The following is a 20,454-nucleotide window of genomic DNA, read 5'->3' as shown; positions in this document are numbered from 1 at the left end:
CAAGGAGGACTATAGAGCATAAGACTCAGACCTCTAGTTGTAAGGCTGAAGAACACGGGAGGGCTTATCGTACTGTCTGAAAGGGATATTGTGCGAAGTCCCATGGCACATGCTTTTTACATCGTCTTCTTGGACTCGAGTTGGTGATAACACCGAAGCTCGCTCGTTTCTCAGTTTCGTGTCCGTGCTATCCAACGTGCATCGCTCCATGGCAGTTTCAGATTTCGAGATCAATGAAGTTATCGTACTAGAAAAATTACTATGAAGCGTATACAGAGTATCCTACGCGATTCACGTCCATTCTGAGTATAACGACATTTTCTGTTCATAATTACGCCCACATACAGTGGCTATAAAAATTATTTGGACGTACATCTATTTTTCAATGAGACGTTCTTTTTATATCGATTTATTTCTTATTTCGTATAATTTGGCTGACGAAATTATCGAAGTAATTAGACTGCGAATTTTTATGTATTTACGCGATATTTAAAATACGTGCGGCACGAAGAATTATACAGGGTGGTTGGTAACTGGCGGTACAAACGGAAAGGGGGCGATTCTACGCGAAAAAAGAAGTCGAAAATATAGAATAAAAATTTTTCGTTCGAGGCTTTGTTTTCGAGAAAATCGACTTTGAATTTTGGCTCGGTACGCGTGCACTTCATCGCGTCTCGTTATAACGGATCTCACTGTAGATCGTTGTCTGAAGGATGGAAAAATTAAAAAAAAAATTAAAAAAAAGATTTTATTCTATATTTTCGACTTCTTCTTTCGCGTAGAATCACCCCCTTTCCGCTTGTACCACCAGTTACCAACCACCCTGTATAAAATATTCAAAAGAATATCGGGTACAATTTTTAGTAAGAAAATAAATTTCTATTCGAATTCTATCTCTTTAGACGCGTCCATAAAGATATAAATTTGTATTAAGTTTTTCATGATATTTAAGAAATTAAATCTTTCATGCACTCGTATTCGCTATCTGATATAAACGTTTGTTATCTGAATTACGCATTATTATTGTAATAATATTTAATCTTTACAAGAATATCTAAAATTGTCACTAATGAGTGTAATTCTATCGTTGTGCATAATATGAAATGCTAGTCGTCATGCATAAAAATACAGTCATTATAAAATCGTATATAACTTACAGCTATTTCGTGCCACTTTGTTATAATATTTTGTCAATTACGTATGACGCGTACTGTAAAATATATGCATCTATAATCTTTGTTTCTAGCTTACGTAAACCTCGAAGAATATGGAAAGATGCGTGAACAGTAGAGAGATAAGTTTTGTCAGAAAAATTGGAAGTTATCTGCTCTCTTATAAGGTGTAGAAGCAGAAGAGGGAAAGATAAGATAAAAGAAAGAAAATTGTCTTGGAGTAACGCGATGATTAGAAATTTCTATTAAATTTTTATGGATAAATCATAGTCGATAAGAAATTAGATATTTGATAAATCTGGCCTCAATCTAATATAGCAATGAACGTTTAATATGAAATGTAAATAGAGACCATTGGTAATACGTAGGCTCTTAATAGAAAAGAGGAAAATTACTATGAAATACTTAGATATTTATACTAAAGCTGAGCGTAAAATACTCTAATTATTATCGGAGCAAAATATCTTGGAAATTTTATTAAACTGAGAAATCGTTCTACGCGATTTGTTTAACGCAAGGACTAAAATTCCCGAAATATTTAAAAAATCATACTTTATTAGAAGACAAGCAAAAACAATATTATTTTTAACGAAGTAATAAATTACACTGGACAAAGAATATATACATATACGTATTTATTGTTACGTAGAGTTATATCCTGCAGCAAAATATTCTTGGAAAGAGCTATAGGAAAATTTACAGAAATTGTTTTCAAATTTTTATTTCCACGCAATTTAAAGATATTAATATTTTAATAAAATTTAAGATATCGTATACACATCGTATGTCGTATGCGTGCAACAATATAATTCCATTTCTTATGAATGAAAGGTCTCGTGACCAACGAGTATAGTATATTCAATGGACCGTTGGGAAGTCTGACTTATTCACCAGAAACATAACGTCTCGTTGTCGGTACCTACTACGTAAATTAAGTAATTTTACTAAAATACACGAGAGGTACGAATTCTTCGTCTGACATTTAATTTTCCGCTCGTTGCGTATTCTGTAACGCGTGTGCTTTCACAGCAACATCCACGTAAGTCAAAATGCACGCGTTCACGTAGTTACGCGTGTACTCGTGAACACAAAAGAGACGCAGACATACAGTCATTTTCACAAGTGGCGATTATTAATTTAGACCATCTAATCGTTTAGGTAGTTACGTAATTGTGTAACACCGAATGTTTTCTAGAACCGAACGCGCCAAACCGAGCCAAGTAAATCGTCAGGTTTATCATTGAAACGAATAATTTGCTTCAATTTGCAAGTTCTCGCGATCGCGTATCATTCATTGAAATCTGCCAAAATTCGTTAAATCTAGTTATAGTCTTAGTTGCGAGAAACGATCATAATATTTCTGGTAGATTATTTTCCTTTTCCAATTATGTCGTTAATTCTTCGTATTCTTCTTTTTAATCGTAAAGTGACATTAAAATCGAGAAATCAACAGAGATATATCTATAGTGCTATATTTTTCTCCTGTCGTCTTCGTATGTTCACGACGAACGTTTGAGCTTCCTGTAGCAACACTTACCGAAGTGACAAAATCTTGCAGAAGATTAAACCTGAAAAGAATGTATATTTAAACGCGAGCCTACCATTAGGTAGGGTAACACTTACTGAAAAAACAAGCAGTATATTTATAGATATCCAGACGAAGAAGAAGATGCACTTACTCAAAACATTCGATTTAAAAATACAGATTCAAATTAATCGTAATACAAAGTATCGATCGGCAGCCAGATAAACCTGCCGTGAATTTCAAATGAGAAGTATAAGTATCTCCGTATTACCTAAAATGGATTTAATTTTCGCTAAATACTGCGACAAACATATTGTTACGTATACGAAACACAAAGAGCCGAGAATAGCTTAGTTAAGCTTAATCGATAATCAACTGTGTCATAACGTAAAATTGAAATAAAATTTATTAGAATAACGAGCAAAATGTTACAAATAGTTGAACATAGAAAGAGGAAGAAAACGAGGAAGAAGAATGGATTGAACTTAGAAAGGCGTTGTAAATTACCATCGAACGAATAAAATTAATTAAAAAAAGAAAAGAAACAAAGTATTATATACGTGATATTTCGATCTCACGATTTCCCAAAATTGCATAAGAGGCGTTCACCTAATCGGCAAGGTATAACGCGTAACTATACTTGAACCATTGGAACGTAGAACCAGCCAGGAGGCCCCCTTGCACAACAATTTTCTAAGTAACAATTTCAACGAATCGACGATTGACAAGTTGTAGATTGTACTTTGCACTTTTATAATTTCATATCGAGTAGTACAATTGGGTAGCTCGTAAGCGAAGATTAAAAGCGAAAGAACGTGATAAGTCAGGTTTCTCGCTTTTCACGCCGGAACAATTTCAGAATTCAGTACATCCGATCGACCAATTCCAAAATTGTCCTTTTAATCGCCTCTGTGCTTGAACGTGCCTTCGTAATTTAAGAAACGAGCAATTCAGAAGCCACACTGATCGACTCCATAAATTGGAAAATAGAGAATAACGATGCTATGGACATTACTTTAAATCGTTTTTCCAATCTACCGTTACTCGTGTCACTTTCTCGCGGTAACTGGACTTGTGGAAGCGAATCGTCTGTCTCTTCAAAATTCAGCGTTAAATCACGTTATCCGTGCGATGAAACCGGAAAATCGACAAAAAGTCGGCTTCGCCGCTTCGGCTTTTAGGCGGCTGAAATATCGTTTGTCATAGCGTTAACACATCGAAAACATTGAAATATCGTTTGCTCGAACAATTATACCTTTGGCTAGAGCAAACAGATTCTTCCCGCTTTTACCCATTTTACATGAAAAATATTGTTCTCGGGATATAAAGCGACGCGAAGAAACAAGAAATCAACAGAAACGTAGCTATCACGCGTTCTACCGCTATCCGCAACCATGAAAATTCAGCCGTGTGTAAAGCTCGACTCAATTCCTTACCGAACTTGTCATTACCCCTTTGTAACTGATCGCTCGTGAAATTTCGCTAACGATCTTAGTTCAATCGCGCAAGAGGTCCGTTGTAACGCGATTAGCGGCCAGCCAGGAGTCACAGGAACACCTTGGTGGGTGGGTACGTGCGAAAACGTGGAACGTTAAACGTCAAACCCTTGGCGCGCACGAGAACGTTAAACGTTTGGTGGTCCGCTTTTTGTGCACGTTGCTGTATGAGAGAATAGAGGGAGGCCGGCAAACAGCGTACTTACAATTAGATATAGGAACACATCGAAAGGCGAGCGCGGGCGCACTCGTGACATCAGTCGTTCGCAGTCTACGCGAGTGGCACGGCGCGCGGTGTGCGGTGGCGTCGCGACGCCGGCGCAGTTTCGTCGATCGATTCCACGTTTTGCTAGCCGTGTACTCTCTCTCTCCGTTGGGTGGTGTGCAAGCGAGGTGGAACGGAGACGGCCAACTAGAAGGAAGAAACGGCTACGCGTTGAACGAGGAAGGAGCTCGAGGGTGAAGAAGAAGCGAGAAAGAGAGGGCGGGTGGCGAGGGTGAGAAAGAGAGTGACAGACGAGGAGTGGGCGAGGAGGGACGAAAAGGGAGAGCCGGACGAGGTATTGGTGCGCGTGTCTTTCGGCGACAACGCGTACGAACTGAACGTGTGCAGGACCCGAAAAAGGTGACAGATTACGGGGAAGGTTTGCTCGGGCCGAAAAAACTGGCCGGTACTTTCGGCTGTGTGCCTCCCTCGGTTAAAAATATTCGCGCACAGCGGTGCAGGATGTCAGCGTTGCGGATTTAGAAGAGACAAACGTAACCTTCTCGCAGGCTGGACGCCGGGATCGATCGTAATACAGTCTTCTTAACAGCCGGCTGACACTGGCCCGAAGACATGGATTACCGGTCTATTGGCACCAGGTGCGAGGATGATTGCCTGGAGAACGAGAAAGGAATCGGTTTTGCGGTAAGGGATGCATCCTTCTATGTGTTTTCGATCGACCATCGTTTCGTCGTAACTTTCACGCTATGACACATCGTGACCACTTTTGCGCGATAGATATTGCCTTATCCTCGATAGCCCGTTCTCTCTTTGCCGGGTGTTGCTCTAAGATGGTCTACGAGACGTCACCTGGGTTGTGTTTGTCCGAATATATCTCCTCGTCCATGTAAGATCTGGGTCTCCCTTGACGCAGTGCATCTGGTGATAAATAATACGAAGAAGATTAATGCCGTTTGTGACGACACATTGCGAAATTCATGCGCCAAAACAACGCACGATGAATATCTGCCCCGTACGTGCAGTCGCTGTGCAAGGGCTTGGACGTTAAATTACCAATCAAGAGGATTTTATCGCAATCGCTGTAGAGGGACGATAAGAAAAATGATTCATTATCGTCGAGTGGAAACCACGTGTCAAAATTTGTTTTTAATCGGATAAAACGATTCTAAATTATGCCACTTGACCGAGTGCAACGCTCCTTGCATCAATTACACAAGGAATTTCTTTTTTGTGGCCATCGGATTTCGTTTGATTTTTCTTTTACGTGATTTCTCTTGCAGAGGGAAGCGGATATCGACGAGTTTATACGCGTTTCGTTTTCCTTGTATTTTCATTGGGAAGCACTTAAACGCGACTCTGTGACTCGTAGAACGAGTATACGAAAAGCGTAGAGAAGTTCGTCGATTTGGGAACGTAGTTGCTCTATTTCTGGACTTTAAATCGGGTTACCTCGCATTTTTGAGATTTTGGTTTCACCGTGCAGTTACCTGGCACGTGTGATCATCGATGCATCACAATCTTACGATTGATACGTTACGTCGAACGGACTGTATACGATATCCATTTTTAATATCATACAGCAGTTGTGCTACGAGTTTGTTCTTCGAGTTTTGTTTCGTCGTCGCTGTTATCTAGTTATCAAATTATGAATCATTCAAGAAAAAAATATTCCACGTATTTCGTGCTCGATATAATCGATCACAGATTAGTTGAAAATTTATCAAGTTGTATATTTGCAGAAAGTAAACGGTGCAAGTGTCGTACAATTAGAAGTACGCGTAAATGAAAAATCCATATCCAATTTGAAAATGAGGACGGTAATTAGATCAGGTTCTTACCTGCGTAAATCGACAAGAAACAAATTAAAACATTTTATAAAACAACGAGCAATCTTGTTCCATTGCAAAACAAGATTTTTTATTATTCGAGAATATAATTTGATACGAAAGAATTAATCACGGCGATATTAAATATATAAAATAATACGATTAATCCACAAAACATTGTGTTAATAAAGGACAACAATGTCACAAAGGAAATGTACATTTTATACCAAAATAAAAAAAAAAAAAAACAGAAAATAAAAATTTCCTCGTTTGTTCGTCTTTACAATTTTATATGCACTTTCATTTGCGAATAAAATTAACAGTTGCCTGACACTGATATGTATTTTAAAATATTAAATAAAATATTAAAATATTAAATATTACGAAATACTGTCAATACCAGGGATTAAACTAATTATTTCGAGATAATGATCAACGCAATTTTATCATACAACCGATATAACGATGTTTATATTATGCAACAATATTCTCGTGTTACCTAAATATATAATTTTTAGAATTGCCGCAACGATAAAGTTTTTAACGAAAAACGCTACTGACCTTTTCAATTAGAACATTGTTCGACGAAGTACGTACCTTGTAGCAGATAGCTGAACTATCGATTAACATTGACCGATCTTTCGTATTGTATATCCCATATTACTTAAAATAGAAATCCTAGCTATGAACCTGTCCACTTTTGTTGGTCGTATTTTTCTGCCCTTGGTATACATATTTGTCCGCGTAACATCGTAACGTATGTAACAGCAAAGATAATAATTATCGTCTAGCCAAGTCGCTATTCGACCTTAAACCTTAGATTAATTCATGATCGTGCGTATTTTGAATTATCTTTGGCAAGCCGCGTCTAACGCAAGCAAGTACTTTCTCGCGAGATTGTAACAAGTAAAAATAACGCGGTGTGTGATGTAAACAGCTGCGTAAAAGGAGTGCACGTCCGTTTTATCGATCTCTAAACGCTCGCAGAGAAAGTGCAAAGGACATAAAGACTCGACGCGTTGCTAAAAGATTCCCGACATTCTCAGCGTTCTTACTCTCCAGTACTTTTCTTTGCTGATGTTTCAGAACGAGCATAAGGGCGCGTCGAAACGTGGCGGCTCGCATACGCGCGGCACGGCAATGTCCTTTGGCTTTCGACGAAGACCGGCCTCCGGGATACCGATGCCGATAACGAGCTACACCACCGAATCGAGCATGCTGCATCCACGGTCGAAATCGGCCGGACCAGAACAGAATCGTAGACGGGATGACGACACCAGTCAGACGATTCACAATTCGTCATCCGGCAGATCGACGCCGCGGCTCGCTCCGCCCAAGAAAGAATCCAGCGGGATTGCCGTTAGGACGAATCGTTTCGGGTATCGGCAGTCGCAGCCGAAATTCACCAACAAAGTCAGCGACATTTGCAGCAGTCACACGGTGAGCCATTACAATCAGGAGAAGCTACAACAACACCAGCAACAAGAGGGTTTCGTGAAACAGCCGCACAGGGTGGGCCAAGTTTCGAACGTGCCGCAACCGACAAAAGTGAAATCGTCACCGGTACATAATACCGTTTCGTACAACAATGCTAATACTATGCATACGGACGCAAATCGCAGAGTATCAGGCATTCCAGAGCCAATCGGCAGGTATACTCTGCACGCCAGACATCTGCCTCTACCTCAGTACGCTGTAAGAATGACCGATGCGAACTCGAAGGTGGCGAAAACCGCGGCGAATCAAAGCAGAAAGGTGTCCGCGGCCTCGAAGAGCTCGACGAGCTCGAAGGAGGGCTCGAGCACGGAAGATTCCGGTGTCGGAAGTCAGCTAGGTTGCGCGGGCGAGACCGATTCCAGGGGTGTGGATTATACGGATGGATCTTTAACAAGAAGGCGTGGTATGGGTAGATCTAGGAACTTGAGGATGGTCGTAAATGGGAAAAGTTTCGATGTCAGGGATGTAAGGGACGACGATAGCACGGTCACCGAGATATCTGTTATACCGTTGCCAAAAACATTCATCGCGGCCAACACCGGCCTGGTACGAGAGAGAACCACGCAATATCAAAGGATCGTAAATAAGGACAATAGGTATATCGAATCTACGACGTCCATGTCTACCACCTCGTCAGAGGGTTACGACGAAGGATTAGGCGAAGAGAAAGTTTACAAAGACAGATCACATTCCGAGAAGATTCCTTCTATTAAGTCAGACTTCAGTCCACCGAGTTCCGATGACCCTGAATACGGTCATGGAGAAGCTATGGCCGACGAGTATTCGTTGAGCTCGAGCGACGAATGTCAACGTTCTATGTCTGTACAACACATGCAAACTTCATCTTCGAGTATGTCTAAGTCTGGAACGCTCCCAAAAACTCCATTGCGTTCTGTGCTTCTTACCATCGAAGATCCTGCGTTCGCCGCAGCTGCGGCTACGTCAACAACCCTTATAGATGACGAAACCTCGCCTGTTGATAGTCTTTTCGACAGTCTCACGGCTAGTATTACTCAGTCGGACACGAAAGCTCCGAAAAGGGAGAACGCGATGGAACAATCTGGCATCGTTATAGACGATGACAGTCCTGGAACGCCAACCAACGCCTCGAATTCGTTAAGCTTATCGGAGGGCAGGGAGTTTTTTGACGATGAGATCGCTGATCAACCTGGGCTTGTTTTTGACGATTCGAGGGCTGGCGCTGAAACACAATCTGCTATGGCTAGTCAAGTGGTCACCGAGAACAGTCACACTCTGGTCGAGTCTAGTCCTAAAACAGGTGAATATTTCAGAAATTTATGCGACTAAATTATTCTATTTATGTCGACGTGTTTATTACATTTAACTTACTGTAGTCTCTAAAAGTACGTACATTTTAATTTGGAACGTAATTTATCGACGAGCGATACATAGAATTGCACAGTTTCGATCATGTAAAGTTATATACATATTTTAAATAAACAGTATGACAAATATTTACAAATTATTATTTTTTTCAGGCACTGGACATGGAAAAAACGTAACCAATAGCCCTCACCATGGCAAACGAATAAGTCGAGCTGGCAGTGTCGACACTTTATCTCCTTGTGAATCTATCGCTTCTGATGATTTGATATTGGATTACGAACACAGCGATGCGAGCTCTTACGAAGAAAATCAACATCGGTTGGTATTTTCTTCCATACTCTTCGAATGTACAAATTTCTATATGTAAAATGTTTCATCTGCTTTGTATGTTTTAAGTAAGATGATGCGCTTTATATATTTCTCGAATCTTTGTTGTTAAAACGGTATACACTGGCTAGACATATTAGAACATCTACTTGTTATGTTTATTAGAAAATTCTAATAAATTTGATTTTATTTGGTATTTTATATCACAAGGCTTATATGGTGCGAATGAAATAAGAGATTTATAGCAAAATATTATACCATCTGACTGGACAGTCGAAGAAGTGAAAATTATTCAATTTGTACTAAATATCTGTAGATTTTCTAATATTTATGACTAGCAGTGTGTATATATATTTGATAATTTAAATGGAATTTGCAAAAGTAGTAAAAATTAATGTATGTGATAGCATTAAAAGAGATATGCTAAATATTATTCTGCATTTTAGAATGGAGACAGGCACGGCATTGCAAGATATGGATAACGCTACAATCCTCTCCGAATTGGAGGCCCAAGGCGAAGAAGTGATGAGGCAATGGAGCTCTTTATTGAATACGTGTCAAACGTTACAAGAAACTAATGACACCAACACAATTAACAACAACGTGAACAGTGGATCGGCCAATAATAATAATCAACCAGCCAACGAAATAGGGTGTGTATTTAAAGCTTTTATGTCGCTTTTGAAATTCTTAATCGCTTTGTACTGTTCATGGATTAAAACAACGCATGATCTTACGATAGATATGATTACATTCAGACCAGAATGTATTAAAATCATTTCAAGTAAAATTTCAATGATATTAACATGTTTTTTTTTAATATTATCTTGACGATAGTTCAATGTCCCTATTGCTATTGGTATCAATGTACTTCGAAAAACGCATCATTCTTCTGTAGCTTCAAAAATGCTTTTTTTAGTTGTGTTATGTGTTGCTTTGTCGTATGTTACTTTGTACGGATTTATTCTACAGTATAGTATGGGGATAATGAAATGGGAATAATTCAATTTAATGTATGACACTTAAAAGTTATTTAACGATTTTAAATTTATCTTATTAGTTGTATGCAATGAAATTGAGGAAGCTCAAGTTCATAAATTTATTGCATAGAAATTTGCTCTGATAATAGAGGTTTTTAAGATTGCATATGTACCCACAAAATGAACGTTATTAATTATAGCTAAAAATGAATTAAAGTAACATTTATTTATTTATCGAAGGAAAGATTATCTACGATTTATACATTTCTATTTATGCGCACAAGACACTAGTATTTTAAAAGTAATGCAATTTTTTTTATAAGATATGATTAAATGAAATTTATTCTTGAAAAAGAAGTAAATAGAATACAAACGCAGTACACAGATATTGTTATTGTTAGATCAGTTTTTATTTCAATTTCTAGGATGCATAAGGTAAGTCGTGCATTGCTGTAGATAAATATAACAATCCGTGAATATTCATTGTTTTTCTTATACAAAAGAAATCATTTAACATAATTTTATTCGGTTTCCGGTTTGAAGTCTCTTTTCTTACTAATAAGTTAAAGCAACGAAAGAAGAGGAAACGAAACAGAAAACATTTGCCAGTCAGCTTTGCAAAAATTGCATATGATTTTTTTATAATTTTAATTAGACAGCAGTATTTGAAAACAATTCGACACGTTGATTTTGCACATAAATTTGCTAATATTTTTTGAAAAGATTATTATTTAAATATGATAAAATTTAATACGATACTTTGTAAAAAGCAATTAAATATATTTTGCGTTATTGGCTGTCTTACTTTTAAATGCATGATTCTTTCTTAAGCATGTTTTGAATTTAGTAATTTATAAATGCAGTATAATTTTGTAGAATATTTGTGTATTAGTATTGACAACCTTTGTTGTCATACAGTTTTCTATTTATATATTAATATATAAAATGAAAACTGCATAGAACGACAGAATTACCATCGTTATTAAACTGCTAATAGTAATAGTATTATGACAAGAATATCTAGCACAATGCTTAGATATAATATAGGGAGAAGATGTCGTATTTGTTCACTTTTTTTTTAATTTAAAAGAAAAATGTAAATATGAGGATAAAAAGTAATACTCTTAAAAAACATGAACATATTTATTACCAAATTTTAAGAATTTTAGCAATGAAAAATATTTATATGATCTTTAATATTAGCATTTTATATGCATCCTTTAAATTTTAATGCACATTTTATCATACTTTATGAGTCCTATTTTAAACTAAAATATTGAAGTTTCATATCCAAGTAATTAAAGCCTAAAAATCAAAGGAAGATAAGTACAATTATCTTGTATTTATTTTAGCATATCATTTTACTTACAAAGCGAATATTTACTACACATTTTGTTTACCATATTCAATACCTTCAATGATTTTGTACTTTCTCAAATATGTATCATTTAAAATTGTCCATAGCTTTTATAAAAAAACAATTCATGCAAATATCCTGTTATTTACGTATTTCATAGATCTTGGCTGAAAAAATATTCTTTTTACTCTTTAATCAATCGTGTTAATTTTTTTATAATCATAAATTTTAATGTAAATACTGTTTACTTATGACATTTCGATAGTCGTGATATACATACATATACTGTTTATTTTTCCGATTAGAAAAATATGTATTTTCCTTACAAAATTGTTTATCCAACAGTAGAAGGATTAAATGGAATCATTTCAACGCATACATTTGTGAAATACGCCAGGCTATACGATATGCAAGAGACACTATTCTGTGATGGATAAAGCTATGTCTCATCCATTTAAAACTACGTCTGCATTTCCGACATGCGGAGACTACTCTGCAAGCGAGATATCACACTCGTCAGAACGTTCATTCTGAAATCAATAGTTAGAAACTCTATAGAAATTACTTACACGGATGCACATGAAATGAAAAGCGGACGTGTTTTTAGGGATGAATATGCAACAATATTTCTGTTAAACAGACATATTACTTCACACCAAATGAAACGTTGCTAATTGTCGCAATAAATTTATAAAAGAAAATATCTCTTATATCTGTCAAATACTGGCAATGTGTTTTAAAGGGAAATATATTTTTATATCTTAAATCCGCGAGATAATACTATTTGAACATTTAAAATGTATAATAACGTTATACAAATTCATTTTTATAAACAGTTATTTCATACATTTTATTCTCTTCTTTCTTTTAAGTAATGCAAAATGTTTTTGTCCCTTTTTAATTTCTTAGGCCGCAGGTAAATGTACCTGTGAAACATACCGAAGTTATATAAATAGATTTTTGAAACATAATAAAAAATCGCGGTGTATTTAACTAATTCAACTCGACTCTTGACGAATATCATTCATTTTACACAGAATACACAAGCTGTAAAGATGTAAAGAAACTAGGATTTCAATCATTAACTATTTACCTATTTATCATCGTTTTGTAGTGTTTGCTCTTATTTTGGCAAACGAAAAGAGCCTATAAGATTTTCAAAAGATCTTTAACATAAAATTGAAATACGGAATCATCCATATTAATCTTTCAAACTTTAAATAGTTTTTTTAATGCTAGAAAAATATAATTGCGTCGAAAATAACTGAAAGAGCAGCAGGGGTTGAAATTTGGCGCGCGTCTGCGCGCGATTCCTCTATTACCCCCACTGTGCGGCTTCCTTCTCCCCCATTCGCTGACTCAGACGAGTGTCATGGCACCGCCGGCAGCTCGAGCTTGAAACGCGGAACGCGCTTGTTACTACTGTTTAGTAACGCGTGTGCGCTCTTACCGTTCGTTGTTTCGTATAAGTTTTCACTCGTATAGTGTTATCGCATTCTTCCATTCTGTTTTTATCAAAAAGTGAAGTGTTACACGATGGTAATTGATACATAGTGCAAGGCAAAAAGAAAGGATAATAGATTACTTATCTGTACCTTATCAAGAAATTCGTTCAGTACGTGACTTAATGTTTGACAGTGTTCTGTCAAACCGTAAAAGAATATCACGTTTTCGAGGGTCTTAGTGAGTAATTTCATTTCACAAAATCGTACGTGTCACGCTTTCCCTTTCCGCGAAGAAACGACTATATGTTCTTGGTAGATTATTTCCCGAAAAAGGCATTAAACGGAAAGATTAACGATATACTATCAGCGTTTGTCCTACTGTTCTTACGATATCAGTGAAATCCTCTAATGAAAATCTGTATCTTGTTGTACACAGTAATAATAGGAGTTCATCTTTCAAATTACATATAGCAACAATATTACTTTATCGACTGCGGATATTTATGCAAATTTCATATTTTTATAAACGCAATTAGAGAATCAGAATGTAAGTAGTAATTTGTCCATTTACTAAATATTAGAATATCAAATACTTTAGATATTTTCTGACGAGTATTCCGTGCATTTTTGTATTTTCAAATTTTTCATAAAAATTCTACTTGCGTTAAATGAAACTTTCGAACAGAGTAGAATTGAATAGTTATTTTCGTATAGGGATATTGTTATTAATATTCAATGTATAATATGAAGTATACAATATCAAAACGAATAGTATATTATATTTTATATGTGGTATTCTAATATAAAGATGTATTCGTATATGAGAAAAATGTATTATTTAAGAGTCGTACTTCCGAAGGATTTTATTATGTAATTTTTATGAAATAGCTAATTTTTTAATCGGTAATTTCAGGTTGAGCTTATTGTTTATCTTTTTAGTACTTTTAACGTGGTATCCTGTAATTGAAGATTTACATGGTAGAAGCGGAACTAAAATTCAGTTCGAAATATACAGTGATGTAAATATATAATAAATTTAACGTGAAATATTAACACATTCCATAGCTTTTATTTTGCGTAAAGCACGCGTGGACATCGTCGTTAAATTAACGTACAATTCCAGTTGTTACCGACATATGTAAAATTAAGAGAAACCGTTTAGCCTGATCGAAAAATTCTGTCGCTTCCTTCCAGTTTTTCGCAAAATGGAAAAAGCAGACTAAAGAAAACCAGATATTTTTAACGATTTCAAATAATGTAGAATCTCAGTTATCGCATACCACGTACAAATATTTTGCTCATCTACGAACATTATTCATTCGCTGGAAATATTAATTGCAAGCATCAATGGCTTCATGTTCAATTGAAAGTCACAACTATGACCCTTCCACCGATGATTCCTTTAAAGCTACTCGCGTATCAAGCAACAAAGATTAATCTCAACCAACGCAGTTTTATTTTACAACACACCTTGCAGGTTTAAATTACAGAAAGGGAAACCGCTTTTTATCATTGAAAGAATGACGTAAACAGATAAATTAATAAGTTTTATCGAGTACTTTGTTAATAATCTGCTGATTTCTAATATTTCTTGTTTAGAATCTTTTTGCTATCGTCTCCTCCTATTTATGAAATCTGTAATACACGTTGTTTTCTTGTATATACATTTTGTATGTATATATATATATGTACAGGATGGTTGGTAACTGGTGGTACAAGCGAAAAGGGGGTGATTCTAGGCGAAAAAAGAAGTCGAAAATATAGAATAAAAATTTTTCGTTCGAGGCTTTGTTCTCGAGAAAATCGACTTTGAATTTTCGCTCGGTACGCGTAAAAAATAAAAAAATATTTTATTCTATATTTTCGACTTCTTTTTTCGCTTGTACCACCAGTTACCAACCACCCTGTATATATCTGATATTTATTAATGGAAATATTTTATATTTATTAATAAAAATCGATTATATTCCCACTTGTTTTCACCAGAGAAATGTACTCCATAATATATTTCTGAAGACATTCTCCTTCCACCTAGACGAATATTAAATATTACTCACAACCTTTGTGCCATGCGAATAATATTTGGCAATACTATCATGTTTCTAGTTTTAGTAACTGTAACGCTGCTGTATAATTATACGTTACCTTTAAGATAGTAATATTTCCCGAAACCATGCATGAACCTAAGATTTTTAACGTAGATCATTGTATTGAATTTGTCCAAATATTTATTGCGGAAGCCTGTAACAATTAAAGATATGCATATAAATAATTTTCGAGGCGTAAGAAAGGACGAAGGTATGGATTTATTCTAATCTAGAATTAAACGAATAAATTACAATACCTACGTACCTACGTAAAATAGCAAAAATAATAAATATAATAAAATAAAAAATAGCAAAGTTTCAAGTAAAATGACACGAATCACAGAGAAGAGAAGTTTCTCTTTATTACTATCAGAATCTCTTTCTCCTATACTACTGTCTTTCGCGACAGTAAATAAAGGACAGGAGTAAATATCGCGATTATCGTAATAAAAGTGTATCGTTATTTATAAATACAAATATTTGCGATTTTCAATATTCTTTTTAACATTCGATGGATTCTATATTTTGCTTGGAAAATTTCGAGTTGGTTCGAACAAATACAGCAATCACAAATGAATAATATCGATGAAGAATTAACAATTTTCCACGTCTCTATTAAAAAGAAAGAGAAAGAAAGAAAAAAAGAAAAAATCACAGAATATATAACAGATAATCTCGATTGCACGATAATACGCTTTTAACAATTACAAGTTACGTGATGTTTATCGAATAACGGTCACCTGATATTTTAGAAAATCTGATAGAATTTTTCTTTCAGAACGTATCAACGAACATGGTAATTACAAGACCAAGTTCTACCATAGTTTGCACCGTATTCGACGTGTCACTTAAATCGCTAGATTTATCTAGAGTTACCTCTTGATGTAGTCCCCTCGTAACCTGTAATTATTTAATTGCGCTTTCTCATTGTGTATGCTGCATGCACAATTATCTTGTTTGCGTATTGAGAATTTTGGAGGAACGTCAGTTTTCTTCTTTCCTCGTTTCGTAGCTTTTTCTAATTTGTAATGTACTTAGAATAGTAGCCGATTGAGATCGTAGACGATACATTGGATGACGATTCTGCCTTTGTACAATTCTCACAGTAATATTATAAACGTAGAATCACTTTCGTCAAAGCACTCACTAATGTTAGCGATATTTAAATGTACAAAATATTTTCTATTAGCCATTTGTACCGATTTAACGTCGAATCGTAAGGATCTTATCGTTAACGACAAATAATCTTGTAATATATACATCGTTTCTAATTATATTCTATCCGAGAATTATGTTTTATATTTACTGCTCGTATACTTCGTTTAATATATTATACCGGATCTCGTAACTATGAAACTACCCCTAATATGTTCAATTATTGTACAAGATGCAATACGACAGAGTCTGACTAAAGCTATGGAAAATCGTACGGTTAAAGTTAGACAAGTTATCGTTGTAATATCATTTTATTGTATTTTCAGTTCAATTTTTGCGTAGTATAATATTCCGTGTAAATATTCACAAAAAGGGAGCCATTTCCGATTTCCATAATTTTTTAATACATTGCCAAAGTCACACTGAATAGTATTGCGAAGGTTTTAATTGGGGATTGCCATTTATTACAAAGTTGTTATTAAACAGAAAAAGTTTGTAGTAAAATTGTTTTGTATTTCGCTACAGTAGTATACCGAACCGATTTTTTTAATTAAAATGTAATTTTATGTTAATCAAAAATGAGTTTTGATTAACATAAATTTGAGCTTTGATTCTAAGTCTATTAGTTGTAAATAGCGTCTGGAAAATTACGCACCATTGTCTAAATTGTTTTTCGTAATAACCGTTTAATAAACTTCGACTAAAATTTTGCTATACTTTTACGATTTATCAAAAAATTATCGAAACCGAAGGTGGCTTCCTCTCTTCCAATTTCTACCATATTCTGTTACGCTTGTTCTTTAGTTATGAAACACAAGAATAAATTAGTTTTCCATCCTGTCTGCGCAAGAGAAGGATACATTGTTTCTCAACGTAATTTCGAACAACTACATACATATGACAACGAATAGAAAAATTGAAATCGACTGGTTTCATAATTATGAGACGCGGTATATATTCGGCTGGAACTGCGTCTTTCGTCCGAGTTTTACGTCTTGCTTTTTATTTTATTTTTTTGTTACAATCATCTATGTTGCTTCGATATTTCGTTTAATCCTCGTCTTTCTTTCTTCTTTTTTTTTTCTTTTTTTCCCTGCGAAAAGAAGTGAATTCTCTGCTGTTAGGAAGCGATCGTTGGAAAAATTCCGATTTTATTTCACGAAAATACCTTCAGCGAGTAAGTAGACGTTTCTGAAAACGACATGGTCATGGGATAAAATAGAAAAAGTACGTGGTAAAGTAATTGTCACGCAGAGACAATGGACAAGGGAAGTTTGTGAAAGGAAGAGTCATCCTTGAAAATAAAAGCGAACGCTGGGAAAGACAGTCGTTTTATTACCGGTAATAATAGTTGCAATAATACAGTCTCATCGTACGGTTCTTGGAATATAATCGCAAGAGATGAACGTTCATTGTATCAAACTCCTCCGCTCACGTGATACCCTGCTTGTCATTTTTCGTGGCGTGTATGCGTTTTGTTCATTTATTTTTAATCTCTGTACTCGTCGAGGGAGTTGTGTTGTCGTTTGAGCCTGCAAAAGACGTAGATGCGTTGTGGTCAACCCTATTTCGTGATGTCACAATCCTCGTTTCAGCCCTTCTGCTTCTTTCTTTTTTTCTTATCCAGGTCACATACTCTTAATTCTCTTGTAAGTTTTCAATTTTCAGTTCGATATTTTGTACAATAACCAAGAACAGTTACATACAACAGTGATATATATATATATACATACCACCCACACATACATACATATATATATATCTAGCTTGATTTTAGTTTTTCGGTAGAATCGAGGCAATTTCTGTTTTTAATGTTGTTACACTCGCGCGGTACGAGAAGAAGGTCAAGAAACGCGTACAATGAAATTGGTATCGGTGAATATGAATCTGCTGAGACAGCGGTAAAGCATAGATTTACGCAAGATTCAATTAAACAGCTAAAACAAAAGAAAACAATAAAATTTTTTTAAAAATGAAAAATTGAGAGGACGTCAATTCAGCGATAGTATTTTGTGTTCTAGCGCGCTAATAAAGCGAGTGAAGCAATTGCAAAGCCCCGATGAGGACTCCGCGGGTGGGGACTACTACCAGCTGACATATCCTAACTAGCGACCACAACCCGCCGGCCCTTCTCTGTCGACTAGCGAAACCACACTAATCGCAGCGACTAAGTCGGCATAGCGTTGAGAACACGGACGTAATATATACTTGCAATAGGGACAGAACTCAGGCATAAGAGTTGAGATTTTCCGAGAGAGAGAGAGAGAGAGAGAGAGGGAGAGTGAGGGAGAGAGAGAGAGAGAGGGAAAGAAAAGGTCTGAAAGATAATAAAAGAATACAGAAAGGAACAAAGAGAACAAAGAAACAAGTATAGAGCAGAATGGCGAAATCATATTGACGAATACACGCATGAAAGTTATCTTTTCAATGATGAAATGTCCGAGCAAAGTCTTTTTCGAATAACATTTACTTAAGATACGGCGTTATAATCGTCGGGTAGCTGAACGCTAGCACAAGCAGGTGACGATAAATAACGAGATGAAACGAACGAAGGATAATGACAAGTAGAATGAACGATAGAGATTATTTTTCCAATTTCATACGAGTCTCCGTCACGTCCGATAAACTTTCGTCCTTGTCAAAAGTTCCAAATCCGAACCGTTTTCGGTTCTGATTATTCTTCTTTTCAGTGTGTTTTCTAGTCTGCTAGCTGATTCAATTAATCGTCGCTTAATCGATAAATATATACACAGAAAGTGAGTAGTGAACGTCGTATTCGTATTCGATGCCCAGCGCTATTATTATCCGTAATCGTAAAAGGAGTATAGCAATTACGATTGCGTGCTGCGAGCGAGCGTAAATGATATAAATACTTTGGAAAAATATTAAAAAGGAGACACAGCGTTACGAAAGATTCATCGAGAAGGATCGATCGATCGACCGTCGTGCCAGATCCGTGTCGATCTTTCGATTCCACGCTTTTCCTTTTTCTATTCTTCTTTCTATATTTTCTTACCAAGAAAACAGAGCATGTTGTAAAGAATTATGCCGCACGATTGCTTTTTCATTTGCTTCATTTCACTGTGATTTCGTTTTCCTCGTTTGCGTGAACTTGTATTACTACTCGTCAATCACTTCCACATAGATATAGATAGGTGCGAGGTAATGCCAAATGGTTTAGTTCTTCTTATCTTTTAATTATGCGTTCGTATTACCGTAGATATTTTTTTAAGGATCGTTTTGACAATAGGTTAGATCATCATTGTGATCGAACGTAATTGTACAATTATTCGATACACGAATTTCGTATAATTCGACATTTTCATATAAGCGCGATGCTTGCAATTCCTATATCACATACCTTTATTTTATTAGATGTACATATACGATATTTTACGTATAATTGACACTTTGGATATTCCTGAAACGCAATACGATTATTCTTCGCTCTTTCTTCAACGTAATTTGCCATGATAGGAAATTGGTCGTCTTATTATAAAATATATATTAATATATATCCCTTTTTTGTATATTTGCTACATAATACTAAACGAGTGAGAGCTGTTAGATTTGCAATTGATCGTAGGTTCACCCGAACATCGATCCAATGTTCTTCCGCTAGAAAGTACAGCCATCGAACATCGAATTAGAATCATTTAAAATATTTCCCAATTTTTTTTTTTTAGTAAAACTGAGTAGCCTGAGTAAATTTTGCAACAGCAAAGTTTATCAATTACTAGGATGTTACACTTCTTAATAATTTTTCTTTCCTATTTATGTTTCCCTTGTCTGGAAATAATTCTTAGCTCACGTGTATTCTTTCTGTGACACGACTCGACTCTTTCAGATTCTTTTAAAAGAATCTTTAAGAAGAATCCAAAATGTATTACAGCGCAAAAGTGACATTTTTCTGTTACATGGATCTAATTCGACGGTCCGAGATTGTATTAAAGGTACTTCCAATAAACTAAGTTCATAGTGTAGAACCCTCAGAAGGGTGAGCCTCCATGGCCA

The 20,454-nt window shown here is 35.7% G+C and overlaps 1 protein-coding gene across 17 annotated transcripts in view; it reads left to right on the top strand.

Annotated features, from left to right (window-relative positions):
• The window catches only part of LOC117208138 (putative mediator of RNA polymerase II transcription subunit 26), a 68,825-nt gene that overhangs the window by 17,037 nt on the left and 31,334 nt on the right, over positions 1-20,454 (top strand). For 16 of the 17 annotated variants that reach the window (XM_033449032.1, XM_033449030.1, XM_033449026.1 and 13 more), the window contains 3 exons: positions 7,332-9,021; positions 9,242-9,407; positions 9,863-10,069. In XM_033449032.1, coding sequence (XP_033304923.1) covers positions 7,332-9,021; positions 9,242-9,407; positions 9,863-10,069 — 2,063 coding nt within the window. Of the gene's footprint in view, positions 1-4,744; positions 5,104-7,331; positions 9,022-9,241; positions 9,408-9,862; positions 10,070-20,454 lie in introns of those variants that run through there. The other variant, XM_033449029.1, reaches the window with a different exon arrangement.

This window comes from Bombus bifarius, unplaced genomic scaffold (genome assembly GCF_011952205.1).
Source record: "Bombus bifarius isolate JDL3187 unplaced genomic scaffold, Bbif_JDL3187 scf7180000008056, whole genome shotgun sequence".
NCBI lineage: Eukaryota > Metazoa > Arthropoda > Insecta > Hymenoptera > Apidae > Bombus > Bombus bifarius.
The sequence above is the reverse complement of the archived record's forward strand: the minus strand, read 5'-3'. Positions and strand labels throughout refer to the sequence as shown.